The following is a 23,792-nucleotide window of genomic DNA, read 5'->3' as shown; positions in this document are numbered from 1 at the left end:
TCTGTACATTAATAAATTTTGAATTGCGTCAATGACACGACCCGTAGCTGACCTCCGTACACCACTATATTATATTTACACCGACAGTATTCATATAATATAGGTACAACGGTACATTCTAAAGTCCGCGACCGTTCGATTTTGTTGTACACAAAATAGCATTATATGTATATTATATTGAATTAATTCCATGTAACACATTTTGTCTGTATACTGTATATAATATACTAATTACTAATATTTAATATTTTCAACAATATTATGATGTTTATTGTAATTACATATAGGATATAGGTACCTACATTATACTTACATAATATTATAAATTATTATGTATCAATGTGTATACATAATATCATAATGATAATACAATAAGTCCAATAGTTATAAAGACAAATTAATTAATAGTTGAATCCAATTGCTTTGCTCACGTACTTGGATCACATACGAATATCGGAATATATATCGGTAGTAAATCTTATCCGCTGTATAAAATAAATCTGTATAGGTATTTAAAAAAGTACCTACGGTATGCCTGTATATATTCATATAAAAATACGGACGTTTGTGTTGTAAAAAATAAAAATACAATATTTATTAAACGTATATGACACAAAAAAATGTTATTTTTTAAATTTTAATCTATAAAATATAATAAAGACACTGTTATAATTGAAAAATTATAAAAAAAATTACTACATGATGTTATTTTATTTTTGTTCATCTTTTACTAAAAGAAATCAAGAAATCAATGATTATAAACTCCGATTTGTATTTAATTTTATAAAATATAATCCTTATCTCCTTATTATATTTATGTGTTTTATGTACCTATCTGTAATAAATTGTAAAGAAGATATTCAATGATAAAAAAAAAAAATTATAATAGGCTCCTAGGTTATTGTTTCAAAGGCAGATAAAAAAAATAAAAATCCTTAGTCAAAGTTTTTATTTATAAGCATTTAAAGTTCAAATCTTGATAAAATACGGAAAAATCACGAAAATTAGCAAATTATTTTATTCATTAAGAATTCATAAAATTATTTTTTTTTCTATTAATATCAATAAATCAATCTATTCGTTAGGTTAAAAAGCTTATAAATTGTATACAAGGCTTCTAACAAATAGTTACAATGACAATTGAAAAATATTAAAAATATATAGTCACAATATTTATTTTATAAGCATTTTGACAAAATTTATCAAATTTAAAAAAGGGTACCACTCTACTGTACGGTAGTTGTCAAGCACAGTGGCGCCCAAGATATATTTTTCAGGTTTATATTTGCATTTTCTATACACGATAACATTTTGATTTTTTTTAACTGTTTAGGAACATTTTTAGTTTCCAATTTTATTAGTTTTTATTTCTAAGAATGTAAATAAAACTGTATTTGTTGGATAAAAAAGCTTGAAAATGTAATACAAGGCTCCTACTATATTGTTACAATGACATTTGAAAAAAATTAAAAATCTTTAGTCACAGTTTTTATTTATAAAAGCATTTAAAGTTCAAATCTTGACAAAATACGGAAAAAACACGAAAATTAACAAATTATTTTGAGTTGAGAAGATTATCCATAAGTTTGTCTACCTTTATCAAAAAAAAAAATGTACAAGAAAGTCAAATTAAATTTTTGTGAGCGTTTGAAATTTATATTTTTACAACATTTGATATTTACTCGATTTCTCATGTAACAATTTTCTTATTTTATTGTAATTAAAAAACGAATGACTGTAGATACTTGAAAATTTCCCTGAATGTTTATATTAGCATTTTCTATACACCATAAAATGTTGAAAATATTTTGACTCTTTTTGAGCTGTTTACGGACATTGTCAGTTTTCAATTTTTTTAGTTTTTTTTTCTATAAATATCAATAAAATTTTATTTGTTGGGTAAAAAAACTTGAAAATTTAATGCAAGGCTCCTGATATATTGTTACAATAGCAGTTGAAAAATATTAAAAATACATAGGCACAATTTTTTTTTATAAGCATTTTAAGTTCAAATTTTGACAAAATTTGTCAAATTTATAATTTTATAATTATTTTGTAGTTAAAAATGTATAAAATGTTCAATTTTTATAGCTAAGGATTGAAAATTGAAAACAAGGCTCTACGTAAATAGGTTATATATAAATTACTTTATTTACAATAATATCATCAAATATACTTGGTAATATCATAGGCTGACTGACAGTTTTCGCTCAGAATCATTTTTCTTATACAATGATATTATATCATTGAACTCAAATTTAACACCATCCATTACAGTGACCCACTTGTAATCTACTGTACAGCAGAGTGACATCCACTAACCGACTTTTTTTTTATTTGAATGTCATTATTTTTTACTTATTGAGTAAAAAAGCTTGACAATTTAATACAAGGCTCTTAATATAATATTGTTAGAATGACAATTTTTTTTATAAGCATTTAAATTCAAACTTTGACATAATACGGAAAAATCACGAAAATTATCAAATTATTTAGAGTTGAAAATTCATAAAAATTTTTCTTTTTAAATCTAAGATTTGAAAATACAAGATTCCTCATAAGTTTTTCTACCATTATAATAAAAAAATGTCTACAAGCAAATCAAATCAAATTCTTATGAGCGTTTGAAATTCATATTTTTACAATATTCTCTCGATTTCTCATGTAGCGGTTTTGTTATTTTATCGTTATTCAAAAACGAATTACTGTAGATACATGAACATTTTACTGAATGTTCATTTAATCAATTCCTTTACTTGATAACATTTTAAAAATATTTTGACTATTTTTGAGCTGTTTACGGACATTGTCAGTTTTCAAATTTTTTAGTTTTTTTTTCTATAAATATCAATAAAATGTTATTTGTTGAGTAAAAAAGCGTGACAATTTAATGCAAGGCTCCTGATATATTTTTACAATAACAGTAAAAAACTATTAAAAATACATAGGCACAATTTTTTTTAGTAAGCTTTTTAAGTTTGAATTTTGACAAAATATATCAAATTTTAAATTTAATAATTATTTTATAAATTTATAAAATGTTCAACTTTTATAGCTAAGGATTGAAAATTTAAAACATGGTTCCACGTAAAGAGGTTATATATAAATTACTTTATTCACAATAATATCATCAAATATACTTAGTAATATCAATAATCATAAGCTGACTGGCTGTCTTCGCTCAGAATCGTTTTTAGGGTTCCGTACAGTAAAACGGGACCCCATTACTAAGGCGCCGCTGCTGTCTGTCCGTCCGTCCGTTACCACGAACCATGAGTTAGTAAGTTGAAATTTTTACAGATTATGTATTTCTGTTGCCACTATAACAACAAATACTAAAAATCCTAGAATATAATATAAGCATTATTGTTGCCAACATGTATAGCTGATGATGGTACGGAACCCTTCGTGCGCGAGTCAGACTAGCACTTAGCCGGTTTTTTTATACAATGATATTATATCATTGTAACCTACAAACCTACTGTACAGCAGAGCGACAGCCACTTGGCCACCTATTTTTTATTTGCAAATAAACATTTAATCATACTTAATCGAAGAAAAGCTAAAAAAAGTCACATATTTTGTGCCCATGTTTATATTTAGCACAGAAAGGGCAAAAATATTTTTAAATTATTTCATGTTTACAAAAAATGCTACAATTTTTCATTTTATCAAAATTGGGGTTTGTGGAAATTTTATTTCTAATTTTTCTACTTTTGATTAGGTATTGGTATGTATATAAAGTATAAACTATAGAGTCATACAGATCTGAGATCTACAAACGTTTTACGGTAGGTATATAATGACGTTATGAAATTAAAAATATAGATGTGAAGAGGTAAATTTTTTTAAACCATCAATTATTTCACGATAGTTTGAAAAAATAATCAGTTTCGTAAAGTTGGCACTTTGTAATGTGGTCAAACTAGCCACATTTAAAAACAAATAATATGTATGTTAAATAACTTCAAAGAACTATATTTTTGTTTTTATTTTAGAAATCTGACATTTTATATACCTACTGGTTTAGTGGTTTCTTTATTAAACATTCGAAGTTTAAAGTAGTTATATGGGCATAAGACTACATTTGGTTCAAAATGTTTTTTATTCAATGCCATCAGCTAGATTTTACTAGAATTAGTTATGGATTACGTAAGCGGAAATCGGGTAAAACTACTGTAGTGGGGATTTATACACCTACGATAAAATTTTTTTTTTCACATCACTCGAAATATTATTGTTATATTATAATACTTTGTAGTAGATTGTAGATAGATAATAAAAAGGTATTTATAGTACCTATACCTATATTATGCAGGTATCTGCATGGTGGATAGATAATTTATAATGGATATATGATAATTTTTATTGATAATATATTACACTGCAGTGTCAGTGTGTTAATTAATTGAAATTTGTCCCTTATCCCTATATCTCTATAATCTATATCTGTACTCAGTAGGTATAGGTGGTATATCGTGTATAGACCCACGTTGTTCAGACTCCATATTTAGTGGCCCATTATCTTCTTGAATAAGTAAAAATAAATCTGTACTAAAATATGCACTCTAACACTAACTACATCTTGAATATTCTTATGAATTTCCAATTATTTAATATTGTACACAAATGTTAAACTAAATTGGGCAAATATAAAAACAATTTTTCCATAGAAAATTAATCGATTATTGATCCTTGTAATTTAATTATACTCTCACATTTATAACAAAATTAATTTAAACCCAAGAGGTTATTATTGTTACATTTTCTATAAAACAAATATTGTATTTGTTTACATTTGCCCCATTCTCATAGCTTAAAAATGTACAAGGACTTTAAATAATAATTTTTTTTTTTTTATTAGGGTTAAGGTTTTGACTATTAGGTCATTAGCCTGTGGTACTGTAGATTAGTTTACACGGGTGTGTTTGTTTTTGGCAGAACTTTTGATTTGGGCACCCGTAGGTATCTATATCATCAACTAATAGTTATATACTTAAATAGTTATATCATGGTATGCCCATGGTCCATCGTCCATGACATAATTTGTCATGAGCAGGGCCAGATTGGACAAACCCGGCCCACTAAGTTTTCCGTACTTTACCAGCCCACTTACAAACTGGCGGCCTATGGGTACGTTATTATTCCGTGAATAGTTTTATTTTATAGTCTCAAATTCTTCAACTTTTAACTCTTATCATATTTTCAGTCAGCGTGGCCCCTCATGACTTGAACGGCCCAAAATTGTCGCGGGCCACCGAGTTTTACTCGGTAACTCGCCGGGCCAATCGGTCCTGGTCATGAGTAGAACAGTAGTAAAGTAGTTGTGTGTCGCTGATGCACAGACATAGGCGCTAGGGGCTTATCATAAATTTGTATACAACTGTTATCACATGATATCACGATAAAGATAAAAATCGTTTGATTAGATTATTATAGATTATAGATTCTTACGTTTAAAAATTCAAGACTCAAGTTGAAACTTTCAATTTTAAAATGAATACTATTGATAGTTGATTATTTTTATACCTATGATGTCAAAAAATCTGAAACTACTAAAGGGCTCGTAATAAAATCATTACACTCGCGCCGCCCAAAAGTAGGTACCTATCTTAAATTTGCGGATTACCTACCTTGTCCACTTGATCTATTTACGCATAACAAAACACAACAAGATCATAATATCGTAATATTAACAACATGGACAAGAACGATGCTGATGCGGGACACGAGACAACCGTGCACTGGTTCCGGAAAGGTATGCGTCTGCACGACAACCCCGCGTTCAAATTATCGTGTGAAGCGAAGAACAGTAGCGGTGAGCGTTACAAGCTCAGACCCATTTACATACTGGACCCTTATTTTCGCAAATACATACGGGCAGGTGCGAATCGCTGGAGGTTCTTGCAGCAGAGTCTCGTGGACTTGGACACGACACTCCGACAACTGGGCACGCGACTGTACGTTATCAGAGGGTTGCCACACGAAGTCTTTCCAGATTTATTTGCCAAATGGAATGTTAAACTGTTGACTTTCGAGTTGGACACTGAACCGTATGCTCGAGAGAGGGACAATCAAGTGGAACAACTGGCCAGAAAACATGGTGTTAAAGTAGAACAAAAGGTCTCTCACACTATTTATAACACTGAACTTGTACTCAGGGCAAATGGAGGCAGCGTTCCAATGACTTATCAGAAGTTTGTATCTGTTGTTGGCTCGATGCCAACTCCTCGTCGACCAATACCTGCACCAGATATGTTGCCTTCTGAGTGTCTACTTGATGATGACTTAAACAACCCAGAGTTTGATGTGCCAACGCTGGACGAATTGTTAACATTAAAGGGTTTCAACCCTGCAGAACTTAAACCGTGTTTGTACCCTGGTGGAGAAAAAGAAGCTCTCAGGCGTTTGGAAGAATATATGAAAAACAAGACATGGGTATGTAAATTTGAAAAACCAAATACATCACCGAATAGCCTAAAGCCCAGCACTACTGTACTAAGTCCATATATGAAATTTGGGTGTTTATCGGCTAGTCATTTTTATTACAGATTAAAAGAAGTTATAGGTAATAGCCCTCATTCTAAACCTCCTGTATCTCTGATTGGTCAGTTGTATTGGAGAGAGTTTTATTATACTGTTGGTGCTTCAACTCCCAATTTTGATAAAATGGTTGGCAATTCAATTTGCTGTCAGGTACCGTGGGACAACAATCCTGATGCGCTAGAAGCCTGGACAAATGGTAAGACAGGATATCCATTCATTGATGCCATCATGAGACAGCTGAGAGATGAAGGCTGGATACACCATTTAGCCAGACATGCTGTTGCATGTTTTTTAACCCGAGGAGACTTGTGGATATCTTGGGAAAAGGGTTTAGCTGTATTTGAAGAATTATTGCTTGATGCCGATTGGTCAATGAACGCTGGGAATTGGATGTGGTTGTCGGCGTCAGCATTTTTCCATCAATTTTTTAGAGTTTACAGTCCAGTTGCATTTGGTAAGAAGACTGATAAGAGTGGTGATTACATCAGAAAATATATCCCAGAATTGGCCAAATATCCAGATCAGTATATATATGAACCATGGTCGGCACCCAAGTCCATTCAAGAAAGAGCTGGTTGTGTGGTTGGAGTGCATTATCCAAAACGAGTGGTAGTGCACGAAGATGTATACAAAAACAATATTACAAAAATGTCATTGGCTTATAAGAGTACCAAAGCTGGCAAGAGTTCCAATAGTAAAAAATCTAGAAATGTGTCAACATCCCCCGATAAGAAAAATATAAAAAAACCTAAATTAAAATGATTGTTATGTTGTTTAGTTACCCAATTTGTTTTGAATAAATAATTGCTAATGTGATCTTCAGTCTTTTAACCGATTTTAATTATATTTTTGTTATAGGTACTGTACGTTAACTTTGAAATGTATATTATTATTGTCAATATTTGTCATGTTTTTACTATTTTTTTAATTCAACGATTAATATTTTTGTATATTTAATTAGTACTTAGTAAGTATTTACGTAGGTATCTAATTAAAATAATTATTGTAAGTATTGTTTCAAATTTTCACATTAATATAGTACCTATGTTGTAACCTATTGTACTAAAAAACATTATTTATTTTCGCAATATATTATTTTTAATATTATAACTTAAGTTATTTCTGAATAAAAATCGAACCTTGTTTGAACAAATTGTATTTAAGTAAGGTATTGACTATAATTACATTTATTGAAATTTTGTTGTTGTTACTTGTTTTTTGTTACGCAATATTGTATACATGACGGTCAAGTCGTATATCGTGTGACGTGTGTTGGTCGTACTAATTAGTTCCCGAAGACCCGAAGCGAAAACGAGTACGTTGTACTATTGTACACGAGTACACGACAACCGAATATTATGATGACCATGATAATGAAAGTGGTGAATGGTGATGATGATGATGATGACGATAACAACAACAACGACAACCTTGAAACGAAAAATAATCACGGTCTTCGTCAAAAAATCCAGTCAGCAGCATATTACTATTATTATGACGTTTAAAACTGGTCATGGCGGAGAAACGGGTCGTGGCGGTTTGTTTCCACTGTTCAATATAATACCTATCTAATTAATAAAATATATACTGTTGTCGGCACTTATACTTCGTTTTTGAACGAATTATTTTCTAAAAAATCCAAAGAACTGAGGCGAAAAAAAATTAGAAAAGAAAAGGATGCCTCGTTCCGTAGTTGCGCTCAGAAGTCGGAATTCGCATTTCGGTACGCATAATTTACTATTTTAGCGTCGTGGCCCGGCGGTGTGCCCGTTTCTCATTGGCCGCTGCCGGAGTGGCGCGATCGTGAAAGCCCGCCCAGCCATACGTCATCGGTCCGGCGCCGCCGGGTCGACCGTCGACCACGTCGTCACGTGCGCGTACAGCGGTTTCGTTCAAGCGCCGGGTGTTCGAGGCGTAGGTGTGGCCGCTGCCGCGGTTGTTCCATGACGACGCGGCGACGGCGGCAGCCACGCGTACTCGGCCATACGGACCACGGGCCGCATAGGTGACGTCACGCCACCACGATCCGACCGGGAGCGATCACCTTTTGCGCCAACGCCGATTTCCAATCCCGTAACCGTTTCCGCGACCGATACCACGAGTACCGGAGTACGCCAGTGTAGTGTGTACGTGCGTGTCACAGTTGCTGTCGTTGTCGCCGTGAAAAAAATAATACATATTATTATTTACTCACCAGCGCGAGTGCTGCGAATAACTGAAAAAATCGCAACTCGCACTATACTGTACCTATAACAACGACAACAATTATCATTTGCGGTGCTCAATAAATTACAGTCGTAATTATTATTATTACACACAAACACCGTGTCGATCATCAGCCGCCGTCGCGGTAATAATAGTAATAATAATAATACAATATTGTATGGGTGTATACATAATGTGTATGTGCAATTATATTTATAAATAATTTCCAACACTCATCCGCCGTCGTCGTCGTCCTCCGACGTGGCCCCCCTCGGAACGTCTCTCGCTCGCGTTATCGGCTTTTTCGTTTATTATTATTATAAATCGTTTCGTCGTTTAAATCACGACTGCGTCGGGCTATATTTTGACAGTCGTAAAATTTGCTTATCGTCTTCAACGCCGATAAGTGTACAGGAAACTACTACAGTATACAGCCGGCGCTAGTACCTACTTACCTATCTATATTATAAAGTCGTCGTTGTAGGAGGAGGAGGAAGTCACACACGAGAGTCGTTTGGATTTCGTAGCCGGTCGCACACGATCCACCGCCGTCCGTCGGCCGCCACTCGCTACTCGCACTTTTCGCGTTCGAGTGCCGCCGCTACCGTCCCGTGCGATCCACACGAGAGACGTCTCGTAACGTCAGTATTGTCGTCGCAGACTTGGTCGTAACACTCTGTCGGTCGGCTCCCGAAGAAGACGCGTAGTGGCCGACAAGATCGTCCTTTTCCGTAATATCATATTCGACGTCCGACGAAGAGGTAAATTATTTGGCATTTTACTTTGCACGAAGGAGGACGGTCCGACAGGCTAACTCACGACCGGGCCCACACCTTTGTAGAATATTAATAATACACTGTCTATCCTCCTTCAATCGTAGTTCGTAATAGGTGTTCGTGCGATTAATTTCTGTAAAATACACGAACCATTAGGCGGTGTTTCACGTCTGACATCAATAATAATATTATTCCTGCCCAAGATTGTGTACCTATTCCGTGTTTGTGAATGCGTGTGATGTATGATAATACGAGTCCGACACAGAGGTCAGGACGTCTCGCGCGACCAACTGATAAATTTGAATTGAATAAGATCGTTTTTTTTTCGCACTCCATATTGTCGTTTGTCTGTAGACGACAGTGCGAACTTCGACAAGATATTTGCATATTTGCGTTGTATTTAATTAGCATAATTATTTCCATAATATTGAGTAGGTATAACACAAAATATGCTATTCTTCTCTATCTCATTGAGTCTTTAATAAGAAAATGTTTGCTCGTTTTGGGAACATTAAAAACTTACTTTACTACCTATCAAATCGTATCAAACGGTTTTTTTTTTTTTTTGTATTTTTTTGTCTTGAATTTGTTTCCAGAATTTGATTATTCGAGTGTGCCTCTGCTCTAGGCGGTGCTCTCAAGTCCAAAAACATTAGGCTCTAGGGTTTTTTCCTGGTAATTATAGACCATTTCTTTTCGTTATATTTTTACATACCCTGGAGTGTGCTCTTCGTTAACGCAAGAAGCCCTATATATTTTAAATAGTCATTATTGACACAAGATAAGCACAACATATTAGGTATGTGTACCTATCTCAATACCGATATTATATTTTATCTGCTTATTGAATATTAGGTACACCATTACACTATTAAAAGTGTCATATTTTATTAATTTAGTTGGGTTTACTTATCATTGTATGCATACTGAATAATACCTATTACCAAATTTGAATATTGTAATAAGCCAGTATAAAACAGGTTAAACAATCAAATGGTTATTTTACATAATTTTAGATAGGTCAGAAGATGGACACGTATAAAAATATACATGTATACCCAATTAAGTAAGAATGGGGTACCTTAGGCCGGTATTACACTGTTTCGACTTAAAGTTGGTAAACATCGAAGGAAAGTACATTTTGTCGATTGACCGATGACTAGTGTAATATCGGCTTGAGGTAGTTACCCGGTTCCTACATGTATATTTTTATACGTGTCTATCTTCTCGTCTATCTACAATTATGTAAAATATCTGATTGATTTTTTTTTGACAGATTACCTACTTTATGTCATGTTATAGTAAATATATATTTTGATATTAAGATAAACCCATTAACAAAATATGTATACACTTGCACTTCCTGCCTATAACTTTAAATAAATGTCCTTGAATGTTGGTTTTACTAACCTATTATTTAGGTGCATTATTAAACAAGTATTTAATTGAGTTTAGTATTTATCGGGGTATTTATTTAAAAAACGCTAATCGGCATGTAAAAATTACGGCTTTTATTATTAATTGTTGCTGGGTAATTTGAAGAAAATTTGTGACATTTTTTGCTCATTCATATAGGTACCTATGTTCCTAGGTGCACTTATACTTAAAGACAAATAGATTTAGGTAGACCTATCTAACCTACCTATATTATATGATATTTATAATAAACAAATTTCTTTTAATTTCACAAATGTAATACATTGGTAGTTAATTGAAAAATAAATAAAAGAAATAGTCTACACGTTTGAACATTGCAATATTTATTCATAATTGATTTAGGTCTGTGGTTGTAATTAGTTTCAAAGGGGTCCGAATGTTTTGAAAAAATGTGTTTAGTTTCAGTAAATCTTTTTTGTTTAGTAAGTTATTAGGGGTCTACATAGAAAAATAATGAAAAAAAAATAAGCATTAAAGTAAAATATTTTTTGTTGGTCCATTTATTTCTCCTTTACGGTTTGGATAAGGACCTCGTGACCTCGATCCGCCTCTGATATAGGTACTTGCATGCTAGGCTTATAAATTTAAATGCAAGGTATTATGAACTGTGACGTTTAAATTTTAAAGCTGATAAGAACTTAATTATTCAAATTAAATTTTGTACAATGTTTAATTTTTTCTTATAAAAATTAAATAGAGTTGAAAAAATACGTACCTTAAGATATTTAATATGTACCTACTATATTCTACAAATTGTTCCAATATAACTTTTTAAATTAGTTTGTAGAGTGTACTTACTTTCTTATTTAATGACTAAAATAATATAAAATATATAATATTAACTATATAATAACTATATATAACTATATTACTATATATTAACTATATAATATTAACTCACCTAGAACCCACAATTTTGTATTTATTTATTTTAACATAATTCAATAATAATATTTTAACTCGGAGTAAATTAAATTAGGTATAGGTAGTATAAGTATGCAAAACAGAATATGTTTTTCAATATTAATTTTATTGGCAAAATGTTTCACTTAATTTTATATTATATATTTCAGAACTTATTGCCAGATTCAGTTCAGTTCCAGTTCATTAGGTTCATTAGGTCTACTTACTTATAAAATTATTTATAAGACATCTCTTTATAATTTTAAGACACCTCTGTGTTTTAAAATTATATTTCTAATAAGATATAGTCCAGTACTTACCTACATATTTTACATTAATTATCTACCTAGTATGTTGTTAAATATGTAATTAGGTACTGATTAGTAATTAGTAATTACAAAATCAAATTACCTAGGTACCTACCTATAATAGGTACAGTTAAAATTTTAATATTCTTAGGTGTTCATTTTTAATTACTTGGGTATCTTCGAGGGTATCTTAGTAATATTTTTGGAGCAATTATTTAAAACAATTTTTTTTGAAAATAGTGACTATTTTTTGTTAGTTTAATCCCTCTTTATGTTGAAATTCTTGTTTAATCATACAAGCTATTAAAACTATGAATGGATTACTGTATTTGTGTAGACAATTAGTTAATACCTCAAGACCTTGTGTATTTTATGAGTCATAACTCATAATACTATGCAAATTAATTATCCTCTAATCAAATTATTTACTCATTTGCTTTTTATTTTGTAGATATTCATTTGTAGCTAGAAAAATCCTTGATCACTGATTAGTGAGTGTATTTATTTTAAAATATTGTCAAATATCAAATTGTCTTGCTTGGTTTATGATTATTATTAAGTAAATCCCCCTGTAAATCATTATAATATTATCTATTACAATATTTCCTAATTAGGTAGTTATTATCTATACTTATAAATAGCACTTTCTTCTTTTCCTAAAAAAAATAGTTTTATTATCTTGGCACTAGGCCCCACTATAAAAAACAAATCACCCATAAGTATTAGGTGGGCTTGAGCACCTAAGAAATTTTAGAGGAAGAAAATACGTGAGGTTCTTTGCTCATAACACTCCTCCTTATATCTATCATATTTGATATCTCTATTAATAAAATAAAATAAATTAAAGATTTAAATCAATATTGTGACTGTATAATATATATATAGCTGTACATTTATTGGAAAATTCATTCTTTTTATCATTTTGTTAAACATAACTTTTCTAACTCAAAGTTTAAATTAGGTACATACAAATTCAATTTAGAATATTTTTTTCATTTAATGATTTGTTTTATCTTTTATTGGTCAATTTTTCAGTCTTTATTACTTTTTTTTTTGATATTTTTACAAATCTCATTTAATATTTATTAAAAACTTTTTATTCACATTTTATGAATTGTTATTTAATTTTTGTCTTAAGCATTTTCCTCAATGATTAAAAATATAGTTTTTTTTCTTAATACAGCTTGATCGATTTTTATAGATTTTATATTTTGAATTTTGAATTTATTTTTCAGGATATATGTATAGTGCATTTTAAAGTGAATTTTTGATATTTTAAATGCATGTTTTAAGCTTTTTTACTGCATAAACTCGCAGCTCTATAATTATTAAAATGTATCCAAATAAAATTATTATTTTTTTTTTAAGTAGCCATGTAGGTACAATGATATACTTCCATATTACAAAGTCTCATGGCCTCATGAGCAACAAAAAAAATTGTATTACAGAGAATTTCGTAAAATAGAATTAAATACCTACATTTGGTTCTAATTTGGTTTGGTACACAAAAATATTTAATTAAACAGAACATTTTGTTAGTTGGAAGTTTCACTGTAATTATACTAGAAGTATGTACCAAATTACAGTGGACACTTATTTTTCAACATTTAAAATTTAAAATTCCTAATAATTTTCAAAAGTGCCAGGAAAAAACAACATAAAAATTAAAGAAAAACGGGAATTTTTACGCAAAATAGGTTTTCCACAAAATCGATTTTGGTTTTCGGTGTTACTCTAAAACAAATATATATGTATAGATCTTACTGTACTTTACTTGTGTCAAATAAATGTAATAATTTATAGGTTTTTATTACATAAATGTAATAATTTATAGGTTTTTAAATAGGTACCTGTTTACAAATAACAAATATGACATAGGTAGGTAATAATAATATAATATATATAGGTAATTAAATGATTATGTTTAAAATAGCTTGATACACTATATAGAATACCCTTCGAGGAAACAGTTATCAGAATGTTGTGATATATGTAGTAAGTTGGCACTATATTGTTAGTAAGGTTAGTTGATTTTAGATAGGTATATATTTTTGAGGTCATCTTGAATAACAGATGAACTATAAACTTGATTTTAAACTAAACCTGTTTCAATAAATATTTAAGTAGTCCACATCCTTGTTTTCTAGTTTCTTCTTAGACCTGATACTACCTATACAAATATTATGTTGTTTTTTTTCTTAGAAAATATATGGAAAAAAAAATATTTGGTTATAATTCTTATACATTTTTTATTGAATACATATAAACATAATTAAACAAATCAGATGAGAATGCTATAATTTTATTGATGCATTTTAAATGATAAAGAAATCAAGTCTATATGACATTTAAAACAACTTACCTATGTTTATTTTTTCAATTTTCCCTTCAATGTACCTGTCAGAATATTTTAATTGTTTTGTAATGTAGGTAGTTAATGAATAAATAAAAATTAACATTTATTATAACCGGGTATACCTAATTATATAAAGTGCCTAGTTCTCGTAATACTTTGTTTTACAAATTAAAATAAGTAAAATAGTTATTAATTATATAATTTAATGTAGGTACTGAACAATTTGTTCAAGGTTTTAATTCTTATTACCTAATAATAATTGTTGTTGTATGAATAATATTCATAATCTCGAATATAATTGAAGCCAGCGTGTAAGCTCATGTTGTAATTTTTAAATTTAAGAAAAAGGTAGTTAGTATAATATAATTAAGTGATTTATTACAATTACCTAGAATTTTTCTGAAAAAATGCTTTTATAATAATTCTTGTCTTACAATAAACATTAATTTTTCATTAAAAATTATTGAAGAGGTCAATTATAAATTCTTACTAATCTAATAATTCACTATTACTCAAAATTACAACAAACCCATTGGCTACTATACATTTTTGTTGTTGGTGAAAAATCAATTTATCTTTATACTGTCTAATTAGGTAATATTTTTCAGAAAGTTCATATTATGTACGTACTTCTTTCTGCATTGATTAAAATATTAAATCAATTAATTACTGTTGATCTCTCAACTAGAAATTCATTTTATGTTATCTTAATTTATTAAGTAGGTAAATACTAAATATACTATTCAATTATTTGGCTTATTATAGGTAAAAAAAACATAGTAAACTTTTAAAATAATAAATCTTTGACCAGTCTGTGATGTTAGAATAATTATTAATATTGTAGGTAGGTACCTACTTTTATTAATTATTTTTTAATATAGAGTTTTCTGTAACAGTACTTATTTATGATAAATTAAAAATTCTTATTATATTATAATCAAAATCACATTTTTTAAATTTCTTCTGATAGGTGAATATAATAAAAAAAATTCTATAATATTGATGTAATATTCCAAGAGGAATATATATAATATATAATATATTTATAATTTACACTGTAATTTTGAACATAATTTTATATTTTTAATCATCGCGTTTGTTCAATCTTAAATCTAACATTGTAATTTATAAGCAATGCCAAATATTAGTATATGTATATAAACTGAAGGTCATTTTTGAATACCTACCTTCCTATTTTAAAGAAGACATGAAAATAGTAAAGGTACTTAAAACTTGGAAGGTCAGATCACTTACAATTTTTTCAAGTCTTGCTTATTTTTTGTACAGAAGAAAATCTATCGTTCGATTTTATAGATATTATAATTAAATAATCATTAACAAAATTTGAGATATTTAGGTATCATATACTTCTTAGATATATATAAAACGTTTAACAAAATTTACTAAAGTAAATAAATTTTAACTCTTATGATAAAAAAATAACACTTTAAAATAGGTACATTGTACCTACACGGCTGCATAGGTTCAATGACTTTATAAATAAGACTATCAACAGAATAAACTATAAATATTTGAAGATTATAATTACCTATGATATAAACACACATGTCTTGGTTATTGTTTTTGTTAGTTATTGTTGAAATTTAAAATATAGCAATAATTGATAAAAAAATTTTAATTCTGAAAAAATTCTTGGTTTTACAATGATGTGAAATTTTTTTCTAAAATAATACTTTTGGGTTATTAGAATTATCAAAATTCTAATATACTCTATAAAGCAATTTTCAAACTGTGATATGTCGAATGTGTATCATTGATGGTATATGGAAGGCTACTTGGTGACAGTGTTATGCGTTAGGCCTGGTTGTGGCGGTATGGAAAATGAATAAATAAATAATTTTGCTGATGATTGTCACTGATCTAATATTTACTTTATATTTTGTGTGAATACTAAATATTGTAAAATTAAAATTATGATTGTTATAAATTTATTAAGAATTTGTATAGTTGAATAGTTCTATATATAGTCATTAGTAGTGTAAGATTGTTCCATACAACACTGATATACAGGAACAAAAGTTTGAGAATGTCTGCTATACACCTCTAATGAGTGGAAGTTAATCATAGATGTTTTGATAAATTAAAAAAAAAAAAAAATTACTGAGAAAGAAGTTTTGAAGGGAGAAAATCAAATTTTTTTATAATCCTTTGTATGAAATAATTTGTGAAATAGGTACCCATTGACAATTCTGTAATCAAAATAAATGTAATAAATAGTTGTAGTGTAGCGTATATTTCATTTTAAAGCAGATTAAAAGGTTTGTTATAGGTATATTGCCAAATAGGTATGTTTAGAGAATAAAAATGAACTTTGGTTTATGACCAATCCTACCATAAATCATGGAAATATAATTATTTTAATACCTAATAATATAATATTATAATTAATGTAGTTCATCAGATATACCTATGTTATCACATTTTAAATTCCCTAATTGGATTAAACAGATAATATACCTAATGATTTGTAATCTGTTTTAATAATAATTGATCTCTATTTTTATTTTTTCAGTACTTATTTGATTCACTATGAGTGATGACGGTGATATTATTCCAAGCGTTATGCAAAATGGTGGAAATCAATACAAAATAAAAGAGGTTAGTTACTGTAAAATATAATATAATTGTAGTGCTTACAGATAATCGATAGATCAAAACACAAAATATAGTTAAATGTACCTATTAAGAAATATTTTTCTTGTTTCTGGTCATTATATTAATATTTTGATTTTTGTTTCATAGAATTCATTTTTACCTAGTGCTGTTGAAAATAACACAACAATGAGGTTAGTATTTTATAAATGATTTCTAAAAATTAATCATTTAGACATTGCTAATTTATAAATTATTATTAATATTATATATTTTTTCATTTGTTTTTCTATGTTCGATATTAAAGTTTTGAAAGCTCCAAACCAGCAGAAAACTGTAAGTTTTTGTTTCTTTCTTTATATTAAATATAAAATTATTTTAGAGTTTAATTTATTAATTAAATATTATATTAAATTATTTATAATAATAAATATTGAAACTAAATTAGATGCTCTCTTAACTGTTCACCCAAATAAATAGGTATATAATGCAATTTGTCATATTTAGATGGACCAGATCAAGTTTTACCTGCTTCACAAAAATATACAAGTGAAGCAAATGGCCGAGTTACTTTAAGAATTGAGGCTGGTGCAGATAATACACCTGTATCTGTACCTGGACTTTTGACTAAAAGTGCTGAAAAATATGGAGATCTACCGGCGTTAAATTATAAATCGGCCAATAAATGGGTCAAAGTTACTTATAAGTATGTATATATAAAATTTGATTCTTATTAAAATTATAATTACTTCAAAAATATATCCAATTAATTTAATAAACGTATAAAATGTACTTACAGAGAATATGAACAAAATGTACGAACTGTTGCTAAAGCTTTTATTAAGTTGGGCCTTGAGAGATTTCATGGTGTCTGTATAATCGGGTTTAACTCACCAGAATGGTTTTACTCAGACTTAGGTGCCATTTATGCTGGGTAAGATAAAGTTTTTTGACTTGTAAATTACTGTACACTTTTCACGACAGATAAATATTTCTATTGTGTATGTTTAATGTGTACTTTGATTATTGAAGTCTTATTTTATTTTGTTTATATTTATTAACATCTTAAAATGTATTAAATGATTATTTATTGTTAATAAAGTGGTTTTGCTGCTGGAATGTATACAACAAATCTTGTTGATGCTTGTCTCCACTGTTTAGAGACAAGTAAAGCAAACATTGCTGTAGTTGAAGATAGTAAACAATTGGAAAAAATACTATCAATCAAAAGTCGTCTACCCCATTTGAAAGCCATCATTCAATATGAAGGCAAACCTACTGAAGAGGGTGTTTTATCTGTAAGTTATTAGTTTAGTTATGTTATATATAAGTAAATAGTGGATTTTTATGTAATTGCATATTTTTTCATTTTCACATTTTTGGATGTTCATCAGTTATTTTTACAAATCATAATAGTTTGAAACTTAAAGCAACCTTTTTTTTTTCTGTAAGATGTTTGAGCAAAGTTCAAAATTTATTACATTTTAAAGTGAATATTTTTTTTAAAATAAGATTGTAAAATAATTTTTGTCAAGTAAGAAAATTCATAAATACATTTTATAAGCACTAAAAAGTAATTAAAATTGAAATAAGTTCATTAAGTACATACCTTATTACAAGTTATTCAATTTGTTTTAAATTATTTTGATACATCATCAATTTATAAACTAATAATTATAATTATCAAATAAAAATTATGCACTTTTTCATCATATTACTCTATTAAACATTTTTTTCTTGCATATTTATTTCATATTTTCACGCTTTTGACTACATATTATATATTATATTTTGATACTTTTAGTGCATAAAACTCCTTACTCTATGTATAAGTAATAGTATTTAGAGTTGCATAATTTTACGAAATAGTTTGATGGATGTTTCATGATAATAGTTAATATTTTCAATTTTGCATATTTAAACATTTTTAATACAATCGTAAATACTGTGTATTATTTAAAAATAATTACCTTTTCGTAGTATGTGAATTTTTTCTTATTTATATTTGTTTATTGTACATACCTATTATGATTGACCAAGTTTTTAAAAAATATAAACAAACTATAGTTATAAATTATAATTGATAGTCATTTCTGACAGTGTGTTCGTCTTATATATTTTTCAATTCAGATAGGCTAATAAAGTGTAAACCAAAATGTCTTTTAAAAATAAATACCTTTTTTTTTTATAAATCCTTATTTGAAAACATTATTTTTACATATTATCTAATATAATATATACATAATATGTAAGTCATTTTAATGTGATGATGTCACTAATTAGTGACTTCAGCATCCATACTATTTGTTCACTTGAGTATATTTATCTATTAAATATAGGCTGTTATCATTCTTAAAATTGTATTATAATATATTTCCTTTTTATGTGTTTTGCTAGTGGGAAGATGTTATGAGGATTGGATCAGCTGAATCTGATGACAAATTAAATGCCATATTGAAATCCATGGGAGTCAACGAGTGTTGTACATTAGTATTTACGGTAAATTTTGTTTAAACATTTTTATCAAAACATTCCTGTTGATTTCTATTATTTTATTATTTTATAAAATATATATTATAAATAGTCTGGAACTGAAGGCGCATCAAAAGCAGTCATGGTTAGTCATGATAATCTAACATACAATGCATATATGATAACAAAATTCTTGTCCTTGATGGATGGCAAAGAAGTTCTTGTGTCATATTTACCTTTGAGTCATGTTGCAGCTCAAGTATGTAAATCTACAACAGTTTATGATTAATTTTTAACAAAATTTAAAATTATAGATCACTGATATATATAGTGCTATCACAATAGGGGCTCAAGTATTTTTTGGTGAAAAAGACGCTCTAAAGGTTTGTTTGTGAGATTTAAAATGTCTTAATACTTATTTCATAGGCACATTTTTTTTTGTGATTTTAGGGTTCTTTAGTGAACACACTTCAAGCTGCCAGACCTACAGTTTTCTTAGGTGTCCCTCGTGTTTGGGAAAAAATTAATGAAAAATTAGTGAGCATTGGCCGAAAATCGGGTTCATTGAAGAAGTACATTGCTGATTGGGCTAAAGAAGTTGGCTTAAATCATTATGAAGATGCAATGAAAGGGTTAGTACATTTAGTGCTAGACATTATTATATAAAGCATAGTTTTAATATAGGTAAATATGTTTTTGGGCTGAATACACGTTTTTTGTTTCTGACTAATTTTTTGTAAAGTTTTTGTTGTCATGGTTACTTAACAAAATCATTTATGATTCATAAATTTTCCTAGAGGAAAAATATCCAGTAGGCCAGTAGAGTGCTATGGTTTTATCTTAGTATATTTATAGAAACAATATTAATTAATTTGGATTGGTGTTCAATAAAAATGTAAAAAAAATATAATTTTTAAATCTATTTCAGTATCAATTATTTATTTATTTGTAAACGCAAATATTTTTAAATCCTGAATTATTTTTTTATGCAATTTAATAATAATTTTGATATTTATATTATAGAGTTGAAAGAGAAACATACTCGTATAAATTCTTCAGATGGTTAATATATGGTCGTATCAAAAGTGCTATTGGTTTCGATAGATGCAAATATTTTATTTCCGCTGCTGCTCCTATATCAGTGGAACTAAAAAAATATTTTATGAGTTTGGACATACCTTTGTGCGAAGTAATATGATAATTATACTCTTAACAATTGTTTGGACTTTTAATTAATTTTATATGAGTTTAACAGGCATTTGGAATGTCTGAGTGTGGAGGTGCACATACATTGAGTAATCCAACTGATGAAAATGTTGCTGGTGTTGGAAAAACATTAGAAGGAGTCACTTCAAAAATTGACAAACCTGACGAGGACGGTAATGGCGAGGTAAATATCAACATTTTTATTTTGTACTACAATATACATATTAAATGTATGTCATTCATAGCTTTTTCAATGCAATATTAATTTAACATAATATATTTAGTTGTGTATTTATGGACGTCATGTGTTTATGGGTTATTTGAATCTGATGGAAAAAACAGAGAGTACCCTAGACACCGATGGATGGCTTCATTCTGGTGATATTGCCCAAATAGATGATAAAGGATATGTTACTATTACTGGAAGAATAAAGGTAAGGGGAATTAAATTAAGTATAAATTCCTACTTACATAATTAATTTATGTTGTTTTGTGTTTAAGGAATTGTTAATAACAGCAGGTGGAGAGAACATACCTCCTGTATTAATCGAAAACAATGTTAAAGCCGTATTACCAGTTGTTAGCAATGCTTTCTTAATAGGTGACAAGAGAAAATTCTTGTCCATACTGTTATCTCTAAAGGTATATTATATAATATTTATGTATATTATATAGGTATATGTTTTATTTTCCTTAAAATTGTTTATTAATTTTGTTGATTTACATTTTTGTCTGTTTTCAGTGTGAAGTAGATGCTGAAACTGCTGAGCCACTCGACACTTTAACACCTGAAGTAATTTCATGGCTATCGTCACTTAATTGTAAGTTTACCAAAGTATCGGAGGTTGTAGCAAACAAACCTAAAGAAGTTTTTGATGCGATACAAAAAGGCATTGATGCAGCCAACAAGAAAGCTATATCTAATGCACAGAAAATCCAAAAGTTTTCTTTTATGCCAGTTGATTTCTCCTTGCCTACTGGTGAATTAGGTAAGCCAATTAAAAAACCGAATTTAACTTTTATCTATTGTTTATTTATTACATTATGTCAGCATTAATACTATTTTATAGATATTTTTCTACATTTCTTATCATATTTTATTATAAAACTTAACAGTCATTAAATTAACTAAAATGGCCTTCTAAATTGTTTGAATGTGTTTCAAAGATGTTTAATTGATTACATTTTATTATTTTAATTATTATGTTCTCAACAGTAATATCAATCATTTATTATCTTTTTCTCTTCAATTATAATGCTTCGCACATTAATATTACTTTATTTTTCTAAATAACTATTAAATGTATTGTTTAATAAGCAACTAATAATGTAAATGATTAACTGTTTCAGGTCCTACATTAAAAATTAAACGTCCCGTTGTGAACGAAAAATACAAAGATTTAATCGAAGAGTTCTACAAGGACTGATGAAACCACATTGGTAAAAGACAATTTTTGTTCATGTTACACAATGAATGTTACATTACATCAGAAAAGAAAATTAAAAACACAAATTGTTCACGCAGGGTGTTTGAATTTACAGTTTTCTATCATTTTGTACCAGTTTCAAATCTATAATCTGTAAAATTTTATTTTATTTTTCAAATTGTATATCTCCTTCTTTATCCCTTGAAACTATTGTTGTTGTACTTAAATATGAATAAGTTATTTTTATTATATTTCCCGTTACCTTGTGATCTGAATTTTTGTACTGGTGCTGTGTACAAAATTTTGTTATCTGTAGGTAACTATTATCTTTTTAATTTAATTATTTTAAATAGACAAGTTATTATTGTTTTAGTAGAATTATTTTTTATTGTGATATTATTTTTTTTTTCAAACAAAACAGTTAGAATTTTTATGAAATATTTTAATTGAATATTATTTAAAATTAAGTTAATTAATTGGTGATAAAAATAAAAAACATAACATTAATTGTTATTCTAATATGTGTGCACATATATACTTATTAAAATATTACAAACTTGTTGTACGGTTTCATGTATAATCCGTGATAATATTGTCAATTCTTCTTAATGTAATGTTGTGTTACTTGTAACAATTATTATAACATTATGATGTTTTTATATAATACTATTATACATAGTTTGTTGCGTATAGTATCCATTGTGTGATTTTTTTGTCGAATTATGTATATTTTAAAACAAAAATCGTGCAACAAAGCTTTGTCTTATTTTTTTTGTATTTGAACCACGGAAGAACTGTTTAGTCTTTAATTTACATTTTTAGTCTGGTTTTACTTGTTAAATTATTTTGAATCTGTTATTGGTATGAATTTTTTTTATGCGTGAGTGATTGCTCACCATGTTTGCTCACGAGCTGCTTAACCGAACCTATTTAGTGTTCTTACCACATTATATTAACTTTTATCAAACGGTTAAGTCAGATTAGGTTATTAGAACAGGATTGGCTTAAGTCTGTATTCAATGTTTATAATGATTATCTTTTTTTAAGTTACATTATTACCTAATTCTTATAAAAACACTCAAGTACTTTGACGGAAATAATACTTAATTGATTTCTAAGATTAGTGTTTTTTTCTGTTATTTTAACTTTTGTCCAAACATAAATTTCTTTCATCTATCTTTGTTCGGCTGCTCTGAGTTTTTATAGTACTTATCAATATAGAATTTCTAAAAAAGACAATAATTAGTTGGGTAAAAATGATGATTTTTGCCCAACAGCAGTTAATGGTACTTTGAGTATAATACAAAGTATATATTTATATTTTTTGAAATTTATATCGCATTTGTTTAATATTTTTAAACTTAGTACAATGTTATATTTATTACAAACAGTTTGATAATGAGCTTTTTTTATGTAAACAATGTTTAAAACATTAGACACTATTTATTACGAGCTTATAGAACATAATATTTTTTTAATTGTGATTGATTTTATGTGCATTATGGTCAAATGTTATTAAAGAAAAGTATGATGACAAATTGTA

The 23,792-nt window shown here is 28.3% G+C and overlaps 2 protein-coding genes across 3 annotated transcripts; both read left to right on the top strand.

Moving 5' to 3' along the window:
- The first annotated feature begins 5,424 nt into the window (after positions 1–5,424).
- On the top strand, positions 5,425–8,540 carry LOC132938250 (cryptochrome-2-like). The gene has a single exon (XM_061004977.1). The coding sequence runs from the start codon at positions 5,701–5,703 to the stop codon at positions 7,306–7,308; it is 1,608 nt and encodes a 535-aa protein (XP_060860960.1). The 5' UTR covers positions 5,425–5,700; the 3' UTR covers positions 7,309–8,540.
- Positions 8,541–8,684: 144 nt separating this feature from the next.
- On the top strand, positions 8,685–23,792 carry LOC132938249 (very long-chain-fatty-acid--CoA ligase bubblegum-like). 2 transcript variants are annotated; one of them, XM_061004976.1, is made up of 18 exons: positions 8,685–8,896; positions 9,236–9,512; positions 17,065–17,150; positions 17,295–17,338; positions 17,452–17,480; positions 17,652–17,850; positions 17,944–18,078; positions 18,247–18,442; positions 19,542–19,643; positions 19,729–19,875; positions 19,931–19,999; positions 20,067–20,248; positions 20,640–20,805; positions 20,872–21,006; positions 21,107–21,256; positions 21,324–21,464; positions 21,565–21,811; positions 22,173–23,792. In XM_061004976.1, the coding sequence occupies exons 3-18, from the start codon at positions 17,082–17,084 to the stop codon at positions 22,247–22,249; spliced, it is 2,088 nt and encodes a 695-aa protein (XP_060860959.1). In that variant the 5' UTR covers positions 8,685–8,896; positions 9,236–9,512; positions 17,065–17,081; the 3' UTR covers positions 22,250–23,792. The 2 variants fall into 2 exon arrangements, with proteins under 2 accessions (XP_060860959.1, XP_060860958.1); XM_061004975.1 differs by having other exon boundaries at positions 8,886–9,177.

The sequence above is a fragment of the Metopolophium dirhodum genome, chromosome 2 (genome assembly GCF_019925205.1).
Source record: "Metopolophium dirhodum isolate CAU chromosome 2, ASM1992520v1, whole genome shotgun sequence".
In the NCBI taxonomy this organism is placed as follows: Eukaryota; Metazoa; Arthropoda; class Insecta; order Hemiptera; family Aphididae; genus Metopolophium; species Metopolophium dirhodum.
The sequence above is the reverse complement of the archived record's forward strand: the minus strand, read 5'-3'. Positions and strand labels throughout refer to the sequence as shown.

Excerpts from the sequence above, each read along its gene's own strand:
- LOC132938249 (XM_061004976.1), top strand. The coding sequence starts at position 17,082 with ATGAGTGATGACGGTGATATTATTCCAAGCGTTATGCAAAATGGTGGA. Across the intron at positions 19,876-19,930 it reads TGAGTCATGTTGCAGCTCAA|ATCACTGATATATATAGTGC; the intron begins GTATGTAAATCT and ends TTAAAATTATAG. Across the intron at positions 21,812-22,172 it reads CTTGCCTACTGGTGAATTAG|GTCCTACATTAAAAATTAAA; the intron begins GTAAGCCAATTA and ends TAACTGTTTCAG.
- LOC132938250 (XM_061004977.1), top strand. The coding sequence starts at position 5,701 with ATGGACAAGAACGATGCTGATGCGGGACACGAGACAACCGTGCACTGG.